This window comes from Merops nubicus, unplaced genomic scaffold (genome assembly GCF_000691845.1).
Source record: "Merops nubicus isolate BGI_N331 unplaced genomic scaffold, ASM69184v1 scaffold19715, whole genome shotgun sequence".
NCBI classification, from domain to species: Eukaryota; Metazoa; Chordata; class Aves; order Coraciiformes; family Meropidae; genus Merops; species Merops nubicus.
In genome coordinates, this window is record NW_008607855.1 from 44,154 (window position 1) to 62,882 (window position 18,729).

At 37.5% G+C, this 18,729-nt stretch overlaps 1 protein-coding gene across 1 annotated transcript in view; it reads right to left on the reverse strand.

Moving 5' to 3' along the window:
* LOC103772756 (DNA mismatch repair protein Msh3-like) overlaps positions 1–11,463 on the reverse strand; it is a gene marked incomplete at its 5' end in the record, with an annotated part of 50,324 nt that extends 38,861 nt beyond the window's left edge. Inside the window, 2 exons of the mRNA XM_008940099.1 lie at positions 2,697–2,884; positions 11,331–11,463. Coding sequence (XP_008938347.1) covers positions 2,697–2,884; positions 11,331–11,463 — 321 coding nt within the window. The remainder of the gene's footprint in view (positions 1–2,696; positions 2,885–11,330) is intronic.
* Positions 11,464–18,729: the final 7,266 nt, after the last annotated feature.

Genomic DNA, 18,729 nt, shown 5'->3' on the forward strand with positions numbered 1-18,729 from the left:
ATTGTTTTGGCTGCACTATCACAGCTCAGGATTGAAACCTGAAACAGACTTTAAAATGTTTAAAATTGAGGAGCTGAAAAAACTATTAAAAATATGGTTGTCATCAAAAATAACAAAAATTTGGCTTATCCTAATAAGTATCAGGCAAACAATAAAAAGTAGTGCAATCAGCCCTAAGGTAATAGGAATATACATTTGTATTTTAGATAAAATACAAACCTACCAGTTAATTACATAATTACCCTGAAATCTAATATTTGTAGAGCAAGTAATTAGCAAACTGAAAGTAATAAAACATGGAAGTAATAAAAAGTCTAATATTCTATCTACTCCAATACCCCTTTGCCGGAGAATAAAACTACAACTGGAGCCAGTGACCAGACAGGTGACACAAAGCTGTGTTTTGATTTTGCTTTACATGGATATAGTTCTTATGTAAGTGGCAGTAAAGATGCCATTTTAAAATACAATATTAATTTTTAGAAACGATTTTGTGCTAATTAGACCTGTTTCCATGGGAATGCAAGGAAAAAAAGATCGCTAGTAGCCAGCAGCTGACTGTGAAGACTGTCACTGCTATGTGATGCCTACCAAAAATTTTAAAGTTGACAGTTTTTAGAAAAAAAAATAAATCTCAAAGTCCCCTGGAGCAGAGGGATACTTTTGAAAATCACTACAGGATTTTATCCATATCACATAATAAAACTAACACATGATGCAGGATACGTATCTGTGCACAAGTGTATGTGTGCACGTATGTATGCGAGTAGTTGTCGTGATTTCTATTAAAGAAAGGTTTTAGAGTACAAACAATGTTGCCACACAACTCTGAGATACATAAAGGCCAAAATGGAAGCTATTTTAGTCATCCTGAATAAATACAAATAAAACATATATATTCTACAGATCAGTGATGGTATCTTCTACTTATAGTATCATATCTTATTTTATTTACTATTCTAGCCATCAACACAGTGACAGAAAAAAAATATAAATCTGTATTTTAAACCTGCCTACAGTATATTTGATATAATTGAGCTACAGTCTGTTTTGTCATAACTTGCCACAATTATAATTGTATACCATGTGTCAGTACAAATCTCATAATCCCACCTGTAGGATTATGGGCATAGTGAACTTTTTTACCATTCACAGTGTCTAAATTTATACACCTTGCATCTGTCTCTAACTTAAACACAAATAAAGTTCTAGGCTTTAATTTGTAAATTTTTAAAATTTTATATCTCAGCTGGAGAAATAAATTTATAAATAAATTGTATGTTTATTTTCAGTCTGATTTGGAAATAAAAGACCAAGACTATGCTGCCCCAAAATAACCTAACGTTAAACTACATACCACATCTTTCATCGAAGAATCTCTAGGTATATGACAGTCAATTATATCTCATAATGTTACAAGAGGAAATGTTGAAAGTTAAATGAAACTTGTTCCAATCAGGGAACTTTAAGATGATTGATACTGATACTGACTGATACTGATTTGGTGTTCAGGATGTCCTTTCAACATGTTGTGTATTAAATTACACTGAAAGGACCCAAAAAATCTGCAAAGTCCTCAGAAAAGTTGGCTGTGCAAGCTAAACTGTCTCTATGCCTACTACCATGAGGGAGTCTTTTTTAGAAGATTTTATACTCCTTTTCCAGTGTAAGAGAGTGACTTTTCCTGGCCACAAGGTATTATTCTAAATCCTGTCCCAAAAGTGTTTTACATATCTGTCCCTTACTGAACTTATGTTTTTGCTATACTATGCTGCATCTTAAGCCTCCTGTCCCCTCTTCCTCCATTTAAAGCTAGGGATAACAATGGGAGCAGAAGTTCTTCAGAAAAAACTGTACACAACAAATTATTTAAAGACATTCTCCCTTACAGTGCATATATAGTTCCAATTTAGCATCTTCTTTCACCTACCTTTTTTTTTCTAAGGAAAAGGATAGAATTTTTTTTGAAGGAAGGGATAGAATTAAGATAAAAAAGGGCAGATGGCTACCATACTTTCAGCTCTCCATGACTGCAGGAAGGCAATTGCAAAGAAAACCATGATCACACACACAGCCTTAAGTGGGTGCTCATTTAGTCATTCTCTAAAGGGAGTCCATGAACAGGGCCACTAACCCTGGAAATGCTCTGATGGGGTACAAATCACACAGTCTACATAGAATCTTCAAAGCTATTAAGCATCTTATTCTCTCTCATTAGTGAACACATAAAAAGTTTTTTCTTGACAAGGGTGGGGGCTCTTAAAGCTTTGATTAAGTTTCAGAAAGACAGTAAAAGGCATACTCCTGAAAACAAAGCAGCCACTCTGCTAAAGGTCAAGTCTCTCTTCAAAAAGAATAGCTTGTCTGTTTAAAAAAATCAAAAAGCTGTTAAACAAATTAACATGAGCAAAACGTATTTTGCTCTACATTCATTCTCCAAAAGAGCTGAAAAATCTTCAAAAAAATTATTCAGCCTGAGGCAGAAACTCACTAGGCAAAATACTTGCTTTCCTAGTTTAACTTTAAAAAAAGAATATAAGCTGCAGAAAACAACCATCTCTGCTTTAACTATAAGCCACCTATACATCCCTAAATATAATACTAAGATGTATTAGAACAAATCACACAATTTGGATAACTAAGTTTGTTTAGACAGCCTATGAGGCACAGAAGATTAATCAGTTTCCACTACTTACTTGGCTGCTTCTTCATTAAGGATCTTTAAATAATGTTTTACTGGGGAGAGAAGTTCTGGGATTTCCAACAGTGCATTTTGTAATAGAGGAGTTTTCACATGAGAATGTATGGCTGGAACAAGAGCTTGAATTTCCGAGTGCAGGCGAGACAAGGTGCTGACTATCAAGAAGAACTCTTGGGTTGAGCACTGAGAAGGGAAGCAGTGTCTAAATTATGACAATGTATAATATTTTCATTAAATCCTACAGTCTTTTTTGCTTTTTGAAAATGCAACAAAACACAGTCAAAATGTATGGCATGTAACACAACTGCATGATTTCATCACACTGACAAGGTTAATAAAGCATACTAATTGTTTTAACCATTGCTGTTAGGCATCAGTTGAGACCTGATCTCCAATATCCCTGTTGCTGGATAAAAAACACGTGCAGTAGACAAACAGCAGAACAAAAATGGGCTAATAATGTGCAAACAGCAAAACTGCATGTCGAGTAACTTTATGCGTTCCACAACTTGTCCATACAAGCCTGTGCATCTGTGTGCTGTTACCTGAATCCCCAGGCTGCTGTTTTGGCAAGAAAGGGTTTGAAAAGACAAGGTCAGGCACAGAAAGGGAGAGTCTTGGAACAAGAACACAGGAAAGAAAAGGAAAAAAAAACACCAAACCACAACCCACAGGAACAGAAAATCAGCAGTCACTGCTTAAACTGCTCGTAACTACTGCCAGCTTCAGCCTTTGGCTGGTTACCCCCGAGGCCTGTGTGATGAGGAGACTAAAAAGAAAACACTAACGTGGTCTTTGTCTTTCATCCTCTCCTCACTACTACAGCATAATGAAAGAGATTTTTCTATCTCTTTTAGGTAGTTAGCCAGGGTATCATTGAAAGGGAACCTCACAGATTAGAGCCAACAGCACACAGAGCTTTTAGAGCTTGCTTCATGAAATCCACAGAGAAGAAGCATATTAGTTCCCTTAAGGCAGCTTCTCACCAATGACTTGTAAAAGAATCTCTTCTTTCTTTTCTAACTTTTCTGATTTTTTTTAATTTTTCCATTAATACTACTTCTGATGTGGCTCAAGTATTTTCCTGTTAGATTCTATACATTCTCCTGCATTAGGAAGGTGTGTTACCTTAGATCATTTTAAAGAATTAGGACTTTGCAAGCAGTTAACCACCTAACAAAACAATCCACCTCCTGCCACACTCCTAGTCCCCTCCTCTCAGCTGACCCATTCAACTCTCAGCTACCTAAAGCACTCACAGCCCATCTATAAATTCGGTAGTACCAATTCTCTCTGAAATGGTCCTAACAGAAATAAGTTTGTGCTAAGCATATTAGCACACCAAATGGAAACCCAGTCCTATGAGACACTTCATGCCTTCAAATGCTGCTGGATTCAGTGGCACTCTAGGACATTTCCATTTCAGAAGGTTTGATAAAATCTACCTATAAATAATTATGCTGATATTTTTTCATATTTTACTGATCTGTAGAAACATTCCTTCCTTAGTTTTCTGAAATTCTCCTATTGGTCAACTGTCAGCACTGAAAAAAAACAGTTCATTTTCTTCATCTGAGGATGCCATGAGGTGGGTATGATATACTGAATGATTTTACTATCATATCATGTTCTTTGTATTTTATTTCATAAAATACATCTACACTTTAATTGTGTCATGCCTTCTCTTTCAGTTTCTCCCCAGCAGTAAATTTGTTTCTCTTTACTTCCCACACCCTTATGCAAGAACTAAGACAATTCTCTCATCTATTGCGCTGCAGTTATTTCTCCCAAATAAATTCTGTACCTGAACACAGAAACAAGTATTAATGAAAATGCTGGGATCAGAAAGGAACATTTTCTCTCCCCACATATGTAAATTCCAAATTGAGTTCACCCTGTAATGCCTACTAACCCTTCAGAACATGAAGATTGTCGAAATGCAACCTTCTGAAAATCATAAAAATTAAATTAAGGTACACTCCAGGTACAGCCTCATCCCTCTCCTCATTAAATATGCCACTACTGTGACCAGGGGTGGAAGGGTGGCCTCCACACTGTGGGAACACAAAGTATAACAAAGACACATCAACTCCTGCAGCCTTGGCAGGGTACTACAGACACAGGAAGTTCTAAGTTACTGACAAGAATAAGGCTAAAAAGAAAATATTTTATGTTAATCATTGTGTTCACTGATTTGCTCTACCATAAAGGCTACATTAACAAAAATCTAAGAAAAATCATTCCTTGCTGTTGAAAATGCATTCAATAACAAGTAAATGTAATTGAGGTGTCACAAAGCCAGTATCTGTTACACACTCTCCAACTAACCTGAAGCATGTCTGTGTACTGAAGAACTGAACTTGTAACACCAAAGAGGCGAGGCTGGTAGATACTTGGCTAAAGCAATATGCAACTTCACCACGGTACTTCATGGGATTCAGGAAAGCCAGCGAGATTATATTCTGAATGTGTCCGGACAACCTAAGTTCATCTTTGTTTCAGATCCATGTAAGTTAGGAATAGAAGACACCCACTAGGTTGTTTCTCTGCAAATGCTTGATATTTCTGCCTGAATTCTCTTTTTTCTACTCTCAGGACCTTATATTTCAAGAAACTATGTGCTCACCACTTCCTTTCAGAAACTAATGCATAATGCAAAATCCCCATGTTAAAGTTTTTTTCAGAGAGCTTAAATTTCCCTTCCATTAAATTTATACAGAAATCTCTAGTGTCACTGTTTTACACTAACTCAACTCCTCCTTTACTGTTAACACTCTTCAAACATCTCTAAACCTCCTGTTCTCCTTTAATAATCAATTTAACCAAACTATAATCTTTTAATCTTTCTTGATAAACAATGCATTATTCAGCCTCATAAAAACTTTTTTTCTCCTATGCACTTATTGCAATTTATCAACTTCTCTATGAGAATCTGGAACTTACTCTGTCTTGTAAAAGTTCTGACAACAAAGTAAAACAAAATAATAAGGCAGTAAATCTGTCAATGGCATTTGAAGTCAAAACACAAAAGAAAGGTCCGAAAGACCAAATAAATGATAATCCATCATTTTGACTCAATGTCAAAGTAAAATACAGTATGACTGACTGCATCATCATCATCATCAACCTTGATGCAGATAAAGGACAGAATTCTGCAAGACTTCCCTTGACTACAAATGTACTCAGGGAGGCACAGGCTGAGGACCTGCCACATGAAATTGCAAAGTAGGTTCCTGACAGACAGCATTAAGCAATTAATAGGAAAACCATGTCCAGAAAAGAAGAATGTGCAAATATAGACAGTAAGAAACACATCAGTTGAACACGTGGTGTTAAAAGAACAATTTCTAAAAACTGTTCTATAAAAAAGAAACCAAATAGGGACCTAATTAGTACACTATGTATCTGAGTGTGGGAACAGGAAAACGTTTTAAGAATATGTAAGCACATCTGTCTGAGTTGTTCTTTAGTAAGGGTGGTGAGGCTGGTGAAGGTGAGGCACACATGACACCCAAGCAGGCTTGGGCATGAACAAAAGATGCTGTGAACAACCATGAAAGTTACCATGAGATTTCTCAAAGGATGCTTAATGAACATGCTGAAGCTTCTCACAGCAACTGATAGCCTACACAGCACAGTAGTCATATAATGAGTTAAAACCTATTTGATTCTACTATGAGCTACAGTCTACAGTACCTCTGGAGAACAGGGAATTCAGTGTGCTCTATTGCAAACAACTTTGTTAAACACAGCATTCCCAAGAAAGAGGGGAAGCATACCCTTTTTGTGCTTATTCAGAATATTAGACTTTCCCCTGGTTTGATTTCTGTACCACTGTAGGACTTTGCATCTAAAATTTAATGGCTCCACCACAAAAATTATTTACTAAGCAAACAGATAACTTGGAACAGATGCATAAAAATAACTCTGAAACTCTGGGCTCCATTAAAGTGGGACTAATTCCATTTAAATCCTAAGTAACCTGACAAAAGATATGTAACTGTGCTATAAATTAGAAGCTTTTAAAATACAGTAGAAATTGTTTACACAGAGCAGGATTAATTGTCTCGTGTTCACAGCAGATTCTCACAAGCTTATTCAATGCTATATATGAAGTCTAATTTTGAAATGCCATCAACGACAGCTACAGCTTCTCTGGCACTAGAAAAATAACCTCAGAGTTGACAACAATGCCAAACAATAGTTTCAACCAGCAGTTTATCAAACTGTATTGAAAATGGTAAGGCAGACACTGAGAAGAATGCACAAAGATTCAGGTCTTTATGGCAGATCTAACACCCTTTCAAACAACACTGAAAGCAACTTAACCTTGTTTCCATTAGTGAAATTCGTTCCAGGAGATCTGAATGGGAGCCACACAGAACCACAGCTGACAGGCATTGACTGCTCCAAGTTAAAAGCATTTAAAATTTAAAAAGAAAAGAGAGTTGTAAAGGAGCATACATTTATCACTCCTTTCAACTGTAATAGTTACCTTTATGTTTTCAGTATAGTCAGCATACTATTTTTGATTTAGGAAAAATGAGGTATGTAAGGTTACTATGTCCCCTTGTTATGACATTACTTACATTAATCAGCTTAGCAGGGAACAATTTGCCCAAATCAGCATTTAGTGTTGCAAATCTAAAAATATCTGTGATGCAAATTCTTTGAAAGATTAAAAGTATAGTATATGTAAGTAGGAAAGAATATGTAAGTATTAAAAGTATGGCATATATGCAAGAAGTACATACTGCTATCATAGAAGAAAAATATATATAAATAAAGATTGGTGTTAGCTGAAGTCAGAAATGTATTCTGCTATGGGGAGAATTTATTTTAAACATTCTATACAAACAGTAACTGATTTCCTGAGCATATAATACAGATACTGATTTAACAAGAGAAAAAAACAAAAAGCAGAAATATAACATTTTTCTCCAAATCTTCTGAAAATTGCATCATGTTCAGTGAAGTATCAAACATACTTTCCAGGTAAGGGCACGTTTGCAGTGTCTTTCTGGTTGACAAGCTCATGTGAAAGATTTTAAGCACTTCACACTCAGCTGAGCAGTACCCTTCTCTGAGGAGTCTGAGCAGGACAATGAAACACTCACTGGAAAACTGAAAGGCAAATCCCATAACACCCTCTTTGAAGCAACTGCCAGCTTTATTTTGCACAGGTAAGCAGCCTGGTAACTGGGCAGCACAGTTTTAGAGACTCATCCAGAACTGAACAGTTTTTCTCAACTGCAGTAATTTGTGAGGAACTCTGAACAACAGAGAGCCCATGGCTGAAGTCAGGAGAAGAACAAACTGAAATGACATTTTACTACATGCCCTGGTAAGGTTTGATTATTGATCTCTCTCCTTGTGTAGAAGTTCAGTTAAAAAGCTTCACTTTAATCTGTTCTGTAAATTTGATGGCCATTTGTTATGATGATTCCTGCCCACTTTGGTGACTGAGCTTTAGTAAAAAAATAATGTTTATTGATCAAAGGGTACAAATAAGATAAACATTTATGGATTGAACCTGTATAAATATTTATCTTCTGAAACACACTGCATGAAACCAGGCATAAAACCAGCCAGCAACATCAGCATAGCCCTGCAGGACATGTTTCTGAAAGTACTGATGGCATGTTTACTCTGTGCTAGTGTTTAGACCTATTCAGGCATAAGTCTCTTGACTGCTCTCTTGCCATTCTGTGCACTCCAAGGCAAGGCTAAGCAGTCAGCACTTTAACCAATACAAAAAAAGTAAGGTACTGCCATTCATATTTCCCACTGTACTGAGAAGCAGATTACAGAAGGAAATGCATGTGGCTTAAATTTTGATCTATTATTTAGTGGCTCTTCCAGGGGCTAGATGGCATGGTTGAACTGGTTATGGAAAGCATTGAGTCAATGTGTGTCCCAACAAGATCTCACTCTGCATCACTATTAAGAAAAAACTCTTGACAGTTCCCTGCCTCTCAGCTTCCTTTTGAGGTCAGCTTCTGAAACTACTAAGAAGTCTTCAAACAGCTCATCTCCAGCCATAGTGAAGAGTGAGGCTATTCTGCTGTTGACAACATTTCTGCCTGGCACAGTACCAGGTGCTGGAGCTGCAAGATCTGAGAAGAACAACAACTATTCCTTGTATTAATTTCACTTTCCATAGCAACAGTAACATTGCTCTTGTCTCAACCATTCCCATAATCCTTTATCAGGCCAGGGCAAACTCAGAGATGGAAATACGACCTCCAAGGTAATACCTAATTCCCACCACAAGAATGGTGCTCTAATTCCAGCTTGCTTGTACCTGGGGGTAGAACAGCAATGATTTTTATTGGCTTGGCTTTGGGGAAATGGGAACTTATGGAGGGTCAGATTAAAAACTGCCAATCTGAATGATGCTGCCAATTAAGACTCAATAGCAAACCTACTGGGGAAAAAAAAAAAAACAAACCGAACCATACACAACCACAAACCACACACAACCCACAAGAATTAACAGTCAGACCAGGAAAAGAAACAATGATAATATTTACCAGAAAAGTTCCCACAAGGATAATTTACCTTGCAAAGTCAGTTTCAAAACAGAGCAGTTTTTTGCCTTAATTTTTTCTACTCCTCTAGAGGTTACTGATGCAAAGTGCATTGCACAACAGAAGTTCTGCAGTGGCTGATCTGAATGAAAGATGTTCAGAACAACTGAGGCAATCCAGCCACCTCTGTGCAGTTCAGAGGTTTCACTTCATGAAAGTTACCTCCTCAAATACTAATATCACTGAAATCTAAAGGGCCTGAAGAATGAAATCCTTGATGCCTTCACGAATTACTCCTGTGGCTGACACTAAAGCACACTCCTTTACTTAAGCCATCAGTATGGTCCACTCGGAGTTTTGGATCCCTTAATGTAAATGAAATTGCAAGGAACCTCATTTTGAACATGTGGGAGATGAACATCTGGAATTAAACAGAACTGGAAAAGCTTCTAAAGTGAGAACTGAAATCGTGGGATTCACTGTATATTCTAAAAAAATAAATATTCATGAAAAACAGGTAATCCATGTTCTTGAACATTTATTTGCTTTGCAGGGAGCTCTCTCTTCAGGTTCCATATTCCCTATCTGTCCAGACTGAAGAGTATGTCTCCCACAGTTTGCTTTCAATTCTCTATTTAAAACAGCCCTGTCTTTCAGGGGCACTATTATCTCCAAGTCCTAGAGGCCTTTAGGGATTACTCACTGCTTTGGGTACTCTCCAGAGTGTTCTGCAATGGATGATAAACTAATTTTTTCCAGGGGAAGCTAATTCATCAAAAGGTAAGTGTATGCTTGCAGCTTTTCCTCCTCATTTACCTTTCTTAAGGATTTTGCTGCAGTACTACTCTCCTGCAACTGCTTTCCAACATCGGGTTCACTAAACATATATCTTAAAAGTACCATGGCTTTTGTTAAGACAAACTATGTTGTCATCACATTTTAAAAATCACATGAAAATCCAGGGTCTCTGAATGTTTCCAATTAAATGCCAAATTTAAGGCTGAAAAAGGTAAGCAGTCCTACAACAGGAACACTTGAAGAAACAGACACACAGTGCCAAAAGGAAAAAAAAAAAAAAAAAAAAGAAGCACAGGATTGCCAGGACGTTGTGAAATAGAGATGTATCCCTACAGCCTTTATTACATATTCCTCAACCTGAAATGAGTCAAGCCATTAAAAAGTGAATTATCTAATTCCTGGACAGTTGTTTTGGCCAAACAATTGTATCATGTGGATATGATACCTTTTAGAAGATGGGGAAGTTTGTGCACATTTCCTCTTTTTATAAACTTCACTATGGCTGGACCTCTGTATTAGTTCTCTCTGAAATAGCAAGTCCTTCCATGTGCCTAGCACTGCAACACATTAGGGCTTCAAAAATTATACATTAATAGAGTTTCATATTTTCAGACAGAGGAAACCTCTGTGCTGTGCCATCCAAAGAAATTACAACTTTTCTCTCCTCCTACCCACCTATTCCTTTATCTAAAACAAACTGTCAAAACCTCTAAATATAACAGTGAAATAGAAGAACATGAAGTACTGCACAGGTGCTATTAGCACATTAATCTGCTTCAACTAAGAACTGTCAGTGCCTCATTACAAGTAATTCTTATTAAAATGTGCAAGTGAGATCCAAATTACAGAATTTATAAACAAATTAACATTCATTTGAAAACAGATAACTACAGCCAAGTGGATTCTCTTGCAAGGGTGGTTTTAGATAAGTGTACAGAATACAATGTTTTGTTTTCAAGGGAAACAATTTATGGCACAAGGACCTATTGCACCATTCCATCTCACTGAATCCAGCCACTAAATCATGAGTGCCATAGATGTTCCTCCTGTTAACATTAGCAATACAACGTACATATTCTAGAACCCTTCTCAGAAATTTCTGCTGTCAGTACATCACTGGTAACAAGTAAAAGAAGATTATACCATAAGACAAAAACCATTTTTACCAACTGGCATCCCTTTATTATGTCAGGCTCGGTCTTGCTAAGAATATAATATTTTTAAATAAACATCCAAAAGGTACGTTAAGACAGAACAATGCTATTTAAAAAAATAATAAATTAGGGTAAATATGGGTATACCTTTTTGTGAAAAACACTGCAGAGGCCTCTCTCTATGTCTGGTAGCTTACAAAGAAGATTTCGAATCTGATCAAACACACTGGATTCTGACAGGAGAATTTCAGAAACAGCATCAAGCCGGGCATTTATTTCACTGTAAAAGAATAATCAGAAGATCAATAAATAAAACTTGTATTTCTCTGGAGGAGAAGGCATGTATCTAGTGAACTTTTTCCGTTAGTTTATTTTGGGTTTGTTGTGGGTTTTTTTTGGTTTTGTTTTTTTAAACTTTGACTAAGGACACATTGTTATGAGTAGGTAGGTAGAAGAATTAAGAAACGCAGAGTCTTGGGCTTTCATTCAAGATGCAAGCATGATCCTGGATATAAGCTCTTTATCCCACCTCTATGCTCAAAACAGCCAATTACACATTTCAGTGTCCATGTCTACATGTTTTTCTAGTGACACGTAATATAAGCAACGTTGAATCCTGAATATCCAACCCTAAATTTGCAGACAAGTACCTGGAGGAGGATGCAATGTACTTTATTCCATCACAGTATAGATATTGGTCACCATTTTGCCCTTCTACTTTTGAATCAGAATCATGTTGGGGTTGTGGCTTTTTTTTTATTCCTCCTCAAAACCTGTAACATTACTGTCTGTATTTCAGAGCTGAATTCAATCAATGATGAAACACTTTTTATGTGAAGAAACAACTCCATAGTTATTTACACCTTCCTTACCACCATATTGTTACACTGTCAGAAAAGAGCTATAGAATGGAGAACCTACTATCAAGATTCACCTTGAACTACACTGCTGCTAACAGCACAGCTACAACTTCCAACACATCCCTGAACAGGCTGTAGATTGCAGGGCTAAGGAAAACTCAATTTCTGGTATTTGTGCAACCAAATTGTGTCAATGCTGCATCTTAAGAAAAGACTGAGGTTAGGGGTAGCTCTGTGGGTGTATCCATATAGGCTAGAAGTTTATCCTCAGCAGCTAGTGAACTAGTCACCAGCATGAACTAGGCATGAACTGTCAGTGCATGCAGCCCAAAGGAAACAGAGCAGAAGGGAGCTAGCCCACTGTGAGACAGCTACGAAAGAGACCTGTCGAAGCTGAACACCACAACTGCTCTGAATGTAGTTTTTCCATGTTCAGGCTTTATCTCTGAGCTAACTGTGCACGACAAAATAGAGTTAAGGAGGTTAAAGTCGTGCTAAGGTCTGCTGAGGCTTCACAACAAAAAACATCTGTTCCAGATGATGTTTCCCCAGAGTCCCTCATGAATGTCCTTCTGGGAACAGTGCATGGGTACCTGGCACACTGGAAGGCTTTAGCCAGCATTCAGGTAGTTTTGGGCAAGTAAGGCTGAATCCAAAACATAATGTTCCAACTTTAAAAATCCTCAAGACGCCCCAGTGCTTAAAAATGCCTGTGTTTTCTCCCAGAATGACAACTAAGCCTTACCACAGCCTTCTCATCTTGAGACAAGAAAGTTCAGAAATCCCCACACTGTGCATGTTTATCCACCCTTGCCGGGTAAGAATAAAGCAATCTTTGCTACTGACTCTTGAAACACCAGCCAAGTGCGTGCAAGACAAGTAACAGCCCAGCCCACGTCTGTTCTCACGGGCCTGCAAGATGCTTAGAGATCAGCCAGCACAGAGGGATAAAAAGTAAGGATGCAACCAAAATCTAAGATTTCAGGGAAGACTGACTGCCTGGCTTTTATTGCAGAACTGCCGTGCCACTCGCCGTGGTAGTTGCTAACAAATACTACCTGTGAGGAAATCAATAAAATTAGGCAGCTCCACAGGCTGCAGACATTACAACAGACAGAGGTCTCTGGCCCTGAAGACAGCTAAACTTAAGAGGCCTTGAAATTTTATTACATCTCACATGAAAGGGAGAACGTTATGACTAGATGTGCACTTGGATAAACATAAATCTAATGATGCTTAAGTGCTAGGATTTTTTTCAGTGACATACTGTTTTATACTGAAACAGTATAACCATTCTCTCATCTGGCATAAATGACACACATTCATTCCCATAAATGACACAGCAGCCTAACTGCACATACAACAGCAGGATTTGCTGTATCCCACCTGCCACCATCTACCTGGAGCACAGGTAGATGCAGTCCTCCACAGCCACCATATGAACTGGGAAGAGACTCTGCTGTCTTGATCCCAGGGCACCCTGGGAACTCAGTTATGTCTGACCTGGACAGCAGGCTCTTTGATCACACCAGAGCACCCAAAATATTCTAGTACCCTAAAATACTGTTTTTTCCCCAGCCTTGAGGAAAACAGAAATGTCAGACTTTGCAGGCTCTGCTTAGCAGCCCTGTTGCAGGTCACAAGAATACCACCTTCTTCCCCACCACTGCTCCATTCCTCCAGCAATGCACAATAGACAAAATTAAACATTTCCCCCATTCATCCGGGCATCCAGTCAACCTGCAAGCAGCCGCAGCAGAGAGCAGCTGCCATCAGTGCAACTGCAGCACAGAACACATCCAAGCTGTAAATCCGATTCCCGAGAGCCACAATCACGTCTCTGGTGTAGACTGGCAGGGTTTCTGAAAGTTATGCAACCAAATAACCAAAGAGAAAGCTGTTGGCATCCACACAGTGTATTCAAGACAGCAGAGATTTAAGCTGTGTACATCTATTAGTGAGACACTCTAAACTACAGCTGGATAACGGAAAGGAAATTGAGAAGGGTTCTATCAGTGACAAAGTCATAAAATACCCTGTGTACGCAGCTCTGGAGCTAGCAAACAGTTGCACTGACATTCTGAACAGGCAGTATCATCAGCCACAATTACATTTTCATGGAGAATTCTTAAAATTCACTCTACTTGAGACCCTGGAATGCTCCTCTGCGTGGAGGAGTAGTTAACTGTTAAATTATAAGCACATGTACCTTAAAGAAGACAATATGTGCATTATAAAAATCAGGTGTAATCATGTTCCAAAACACTGTCACTTAATTTAAATAGCACGACTACATCTATGTGGTCAATTGAAAACATACAGTCATATGCAAAATAGATGCAGATATTAAAAAAACTCCTCCCTTTCAAAGCTTAATCTGCACTTTAATCATCCTCACATATGGCTATGTAACTGCAGCTCCAGTAATCTAAAACTAAGCATCCATACAGTTTTTCTGCTTTAATCCTACAAATAAGAAAAGGTCAGGAAAACAGCATCCTGTATCAAATGACCCATTTTCTCTACCTGTAAACAAAACATAGTGGGATTCCTATTCCAAAAGCCAGCACAGTGAATAATTACGTAAAACTCCATGTGTATTGAGGAAGGTAGGACAGGGAAGAGATACATTAAAAACAGCTAGATGATGAATTTCAAAGTGTGCTTTAAACTTCAAATGTTTATGCTTAAACCAACAAACATTTAATTGAGCACCGATATATTATACTGATTAGTTGTTAAACCACCTCAAAAGAAATTTGTTCTACACTGCACAGTTATTCAGCATACCTGATGTACAGTTTGGGGTTTCTAATCTCTGAGTGATCTAGAAAACTTGAATCTAATGTTACACAAAGGAACTCAACAGCTTATGCTAAGAAAGTAACTGACATTTCATAAACTGGCTACTACTTTGTTCCCTATTTAGGTGCAGTATTAGCCTTTTCTTTCCCACCTGTATACACCATGGCAGCAATCTCAGCTCTGTCTGATTTTCCAAACAATCCCCAGTAAGTCAGTTGACTAAAAGCAATATGCTTACTTCTGCTGTACTCTCCATCTACTAATAGCATCGTTAATATAATACTAATGTATTTAAACATAACAAAAATTTAGCTGCAGAAATTTTTATTCTAGTAATTTAAAACAACTACTTGAAATCAAATAATGATATGCCCCTGTATTATTCTGCTGCTACATTTGTGAACTATATGGAAAATGAGCAAATACAAAAATATTTGAACCCTCAACTAAGAATTATTTTGACAAAGCAGAAGGCTGCAGATATGAAAGAAATGCACTGAATTACCACCTGAATGTTTCAGCAATCTGAACAGGGTTGCTGGTTGGCTAACAGATCTGCTGATCTCTCATACAGTGAGGCAAACCTAGCATTTTCAGATGTGATAATACATGATTACATTTAAAGCAGAGGGAAACTGATAATGTAACTGCTACATAAGAACTGTCATACAAGATATTATTTTTCAGTGTTATACAAGGTATTATATGTAATGCATACAAGGTATTATTTTCAGTCATATGAGGTATTATTTTTCTAAAAGGTAAATAACTACAAATTTGTCAGAAATCTTTGGGCCTACGATAAATGTTGAGTGTGAGTTCATTCATCAGGGTAAGGACATAGCTCAATCACAGTGAATGCATAAAACTGAAATTCAGTTTATTGAAGCTGTTTAGAGACCACAGCAATATGAAAAACTACCAGTCACATGAATTCAATACCTGAAAGGATATAATGAAGGGTATGAAACAACAAAGGTTGTTTTCCATGAACTGCATTATCTAGATCAAAGCCTAGCAGCTTCCCGCCTAACCACAGCATTTCAAAGAAAATTTATTACTTTGGGAAAACATTGGGAAAATGCAAGATACACACAGTTACCAGTTATGCCTGAGTAAGTCCCTGAACTGCAAATTGTTGAAAGCTGGGACAGTGCTCTAAGGAGCTAACATCACCCAGCTGCCCTGTTCCCATACTCTCCTCTTACACTGGCTACTTTCAAACACAAGGTGAAGGCTATTCTGACTTTTGTTGGTTTATATGTTGTCTCACTTAGACATTTTGCTGTTTTCTTAACCTTCTTTCAAAACACATTTTATAAAGGAAGACTTTATAGCAGTTAAGTTAAAGACCCTGTTAAATAGTACAGAGTCTTTTCTGCTTTAGACCACTGGTCTTTGGTAACAAGCCATTAATGCCATCAAAACACAAAGCCATGGTAGAATTAACACTATGCAATAAATACACTGTTTATGTCTTTCAGTCTTTCTTTTTATCTATCAGCTTTTTTACTGAAGTGGTTGAGTTAGATTCTGGCTAACTTTATGGGGTAAATGCTGAACTGTTAACTTGTGCTGTGACTGCTGTAGTTCTAGGCATTAGCAAGAGTGAATAAAAGTACAAAGGAGGGTAATGATATCATAATTACTATGGTGAAATTTAAGTGAAACCTAAAATAAAATTAACATCCTTCTGGATCCATTCACTTGTTTTTCTATATTTAGGAGGAACAGAGTCATTTACTCTCAAAACTCCTACAGTGTCATACCCCTCCAGAGGGGCCCAATGTTCCCCTAAATAAACATGCAGCCATGAGAAGACAATATTCCTGAATGGATCTCAAATGCTTCACAGCAATATACAAGTACTATAAACTTTGCCTTCACATCTGTTAAAAGAATGTATAAAATATGCAAATGGTAATCAAACACTTTTGTTTATGTTCACACCCAATATATTTCAGCTATTTGTGCCAAAAATGGGAACCGTTAGCTACTTTAGCCAACATGAATGAATGCTTGATTACCACATTTGTAAGGAGTTAGACACAGCATTCAACAGTACCAAAACACAGCTAACAAAAAAGAATGAATGCATGTGATGATGCCTCAATCTTCTTCTCTACTGCAATAATTTTGAGAGATCAGGCACATGCTGTAACTAGCATTTGTGCGTTTTATACTGGCAATGATGCTGTAAAATTTCTGTTGCTGGGAGGAAAATTTATCTCATGGAATTCTGATGTAGGATGGATGGATTTTATTCCTAAATCAGCACAGCAAAAGAAGATTTTAATGCTGCTCTGGACGATGACAGTATCAAACAGTAACCAGTTTAACTCTGAATTAAGATGAGTTTCTTTAAAGACCTTTAGATAGTTTGTTTCACTGCTCAGATATCTTAACTGTGGGAACTAAGATACAAAGTTATGAAAGGCTCCCCTGTAGGATGATATTTTCTGTATAGAAGTGTAAGTAAAACCGTACTCAATACATTCAAAGTGAGATGACTTAGAACAAGTTATTTTTATATTAGGAAAGATTGTTGCCAACATCACTATAAAGGAACCCTGTTCTTCACAGTTCTGCAGTACATGTGCTCCAAATAAAAGTCACGTTGCATTAGTAATCCCAATTTACACTCCTTCTCTTCTTCAATGGTAGATAAGGAACTGCATGCAGTTCTGAACTTGCTAAAGCTGTGGTCATTCTGTGCTCTTGCAGGCAAAGTATACTCAGACTAATAGTAATTATTAATGCCCTCCTACAAAGCTTTGATTCAGCCTCAGTAAAAGTATCATCTCAACTGGAACAAATGGGTCACAACGGCCACTAAAGTCACAGGGAAAAAAAAAGGAAATCCTGTTTTTAAGGGATAATTAAAATTTTGGTTTTCTAGCTAGCAAAACAAACGTTAAAAATGTTTTTTTGGTAATTCTCTAAATATATTCAACTTTTCTCCCTCCTTGAGATTTAAACATCAGCTTTAACTAGAAGGAAATCAAATGAGTATAAATCAATTACAAATAAATGCAGGGAAGAAACTACAGAGAGTTCTAACCATTGAAGTCCCATATTAATTTCTGGCAAACAGTGTGCCTTGGAGATAAGAATATGAACCTCATCACAGTAAAGCTGAAATGTGCTGGGACCACTGAGCCTTGTGCCAGCTACACCCTGCCACTGGCCCAGGGCACAGAGAAAGAGGGTAGAGAGACCCTGGGCCTCCAGGTGAGGTGGAGACTGCCCACTTCCATCTCATGAGTTCTCTGTTACAGCAGAGGCCCAAGACGCTGATGAAACCTTTGATCACCACTCTTCTCCCACGGGTACACTATGGTATGTTAGAGGCTTCCTATTTTTTGCTCTGCACTTACTCCAGTACACTACCCATATTCTATACACCAGCACTGACATGTATATCCCCAAAACATAAGTGTGAAGTTGTATGCATGGGAGAGGGGGTTGATTTTTTTTTCCTGTTTCAACACAGGCTGACAAAGGCAAAGCCTATTCACCCCAAAGCCCTGAGCAAGCTTTATGTGCTGGAAGTTGCATGACTTCTGAACTCCATGTTTAGGGCATTCTGCACTCATAATCTTATCATTAACCTCATTAAAGTAGCTCCTGCATAACATATTAACATATTTCATAAGTTAAAAAACTAAAAGTCAACAGAATATGCAAGAAATACAACCTAGCTACTTGTGGATCCCTCAAGTCTGTTTAAGCCACTTCAAATGACAAACACCTCAAAGAACAGTACACACTACCCTCCAGAGAGAAGCCATTGTACACCTAAAATTTTCATGTCACACACAGCAAACATTTTGTTGCTTCCAGTTACCCAACACACTTAAGCTTTTAAAATTTTGCACTAG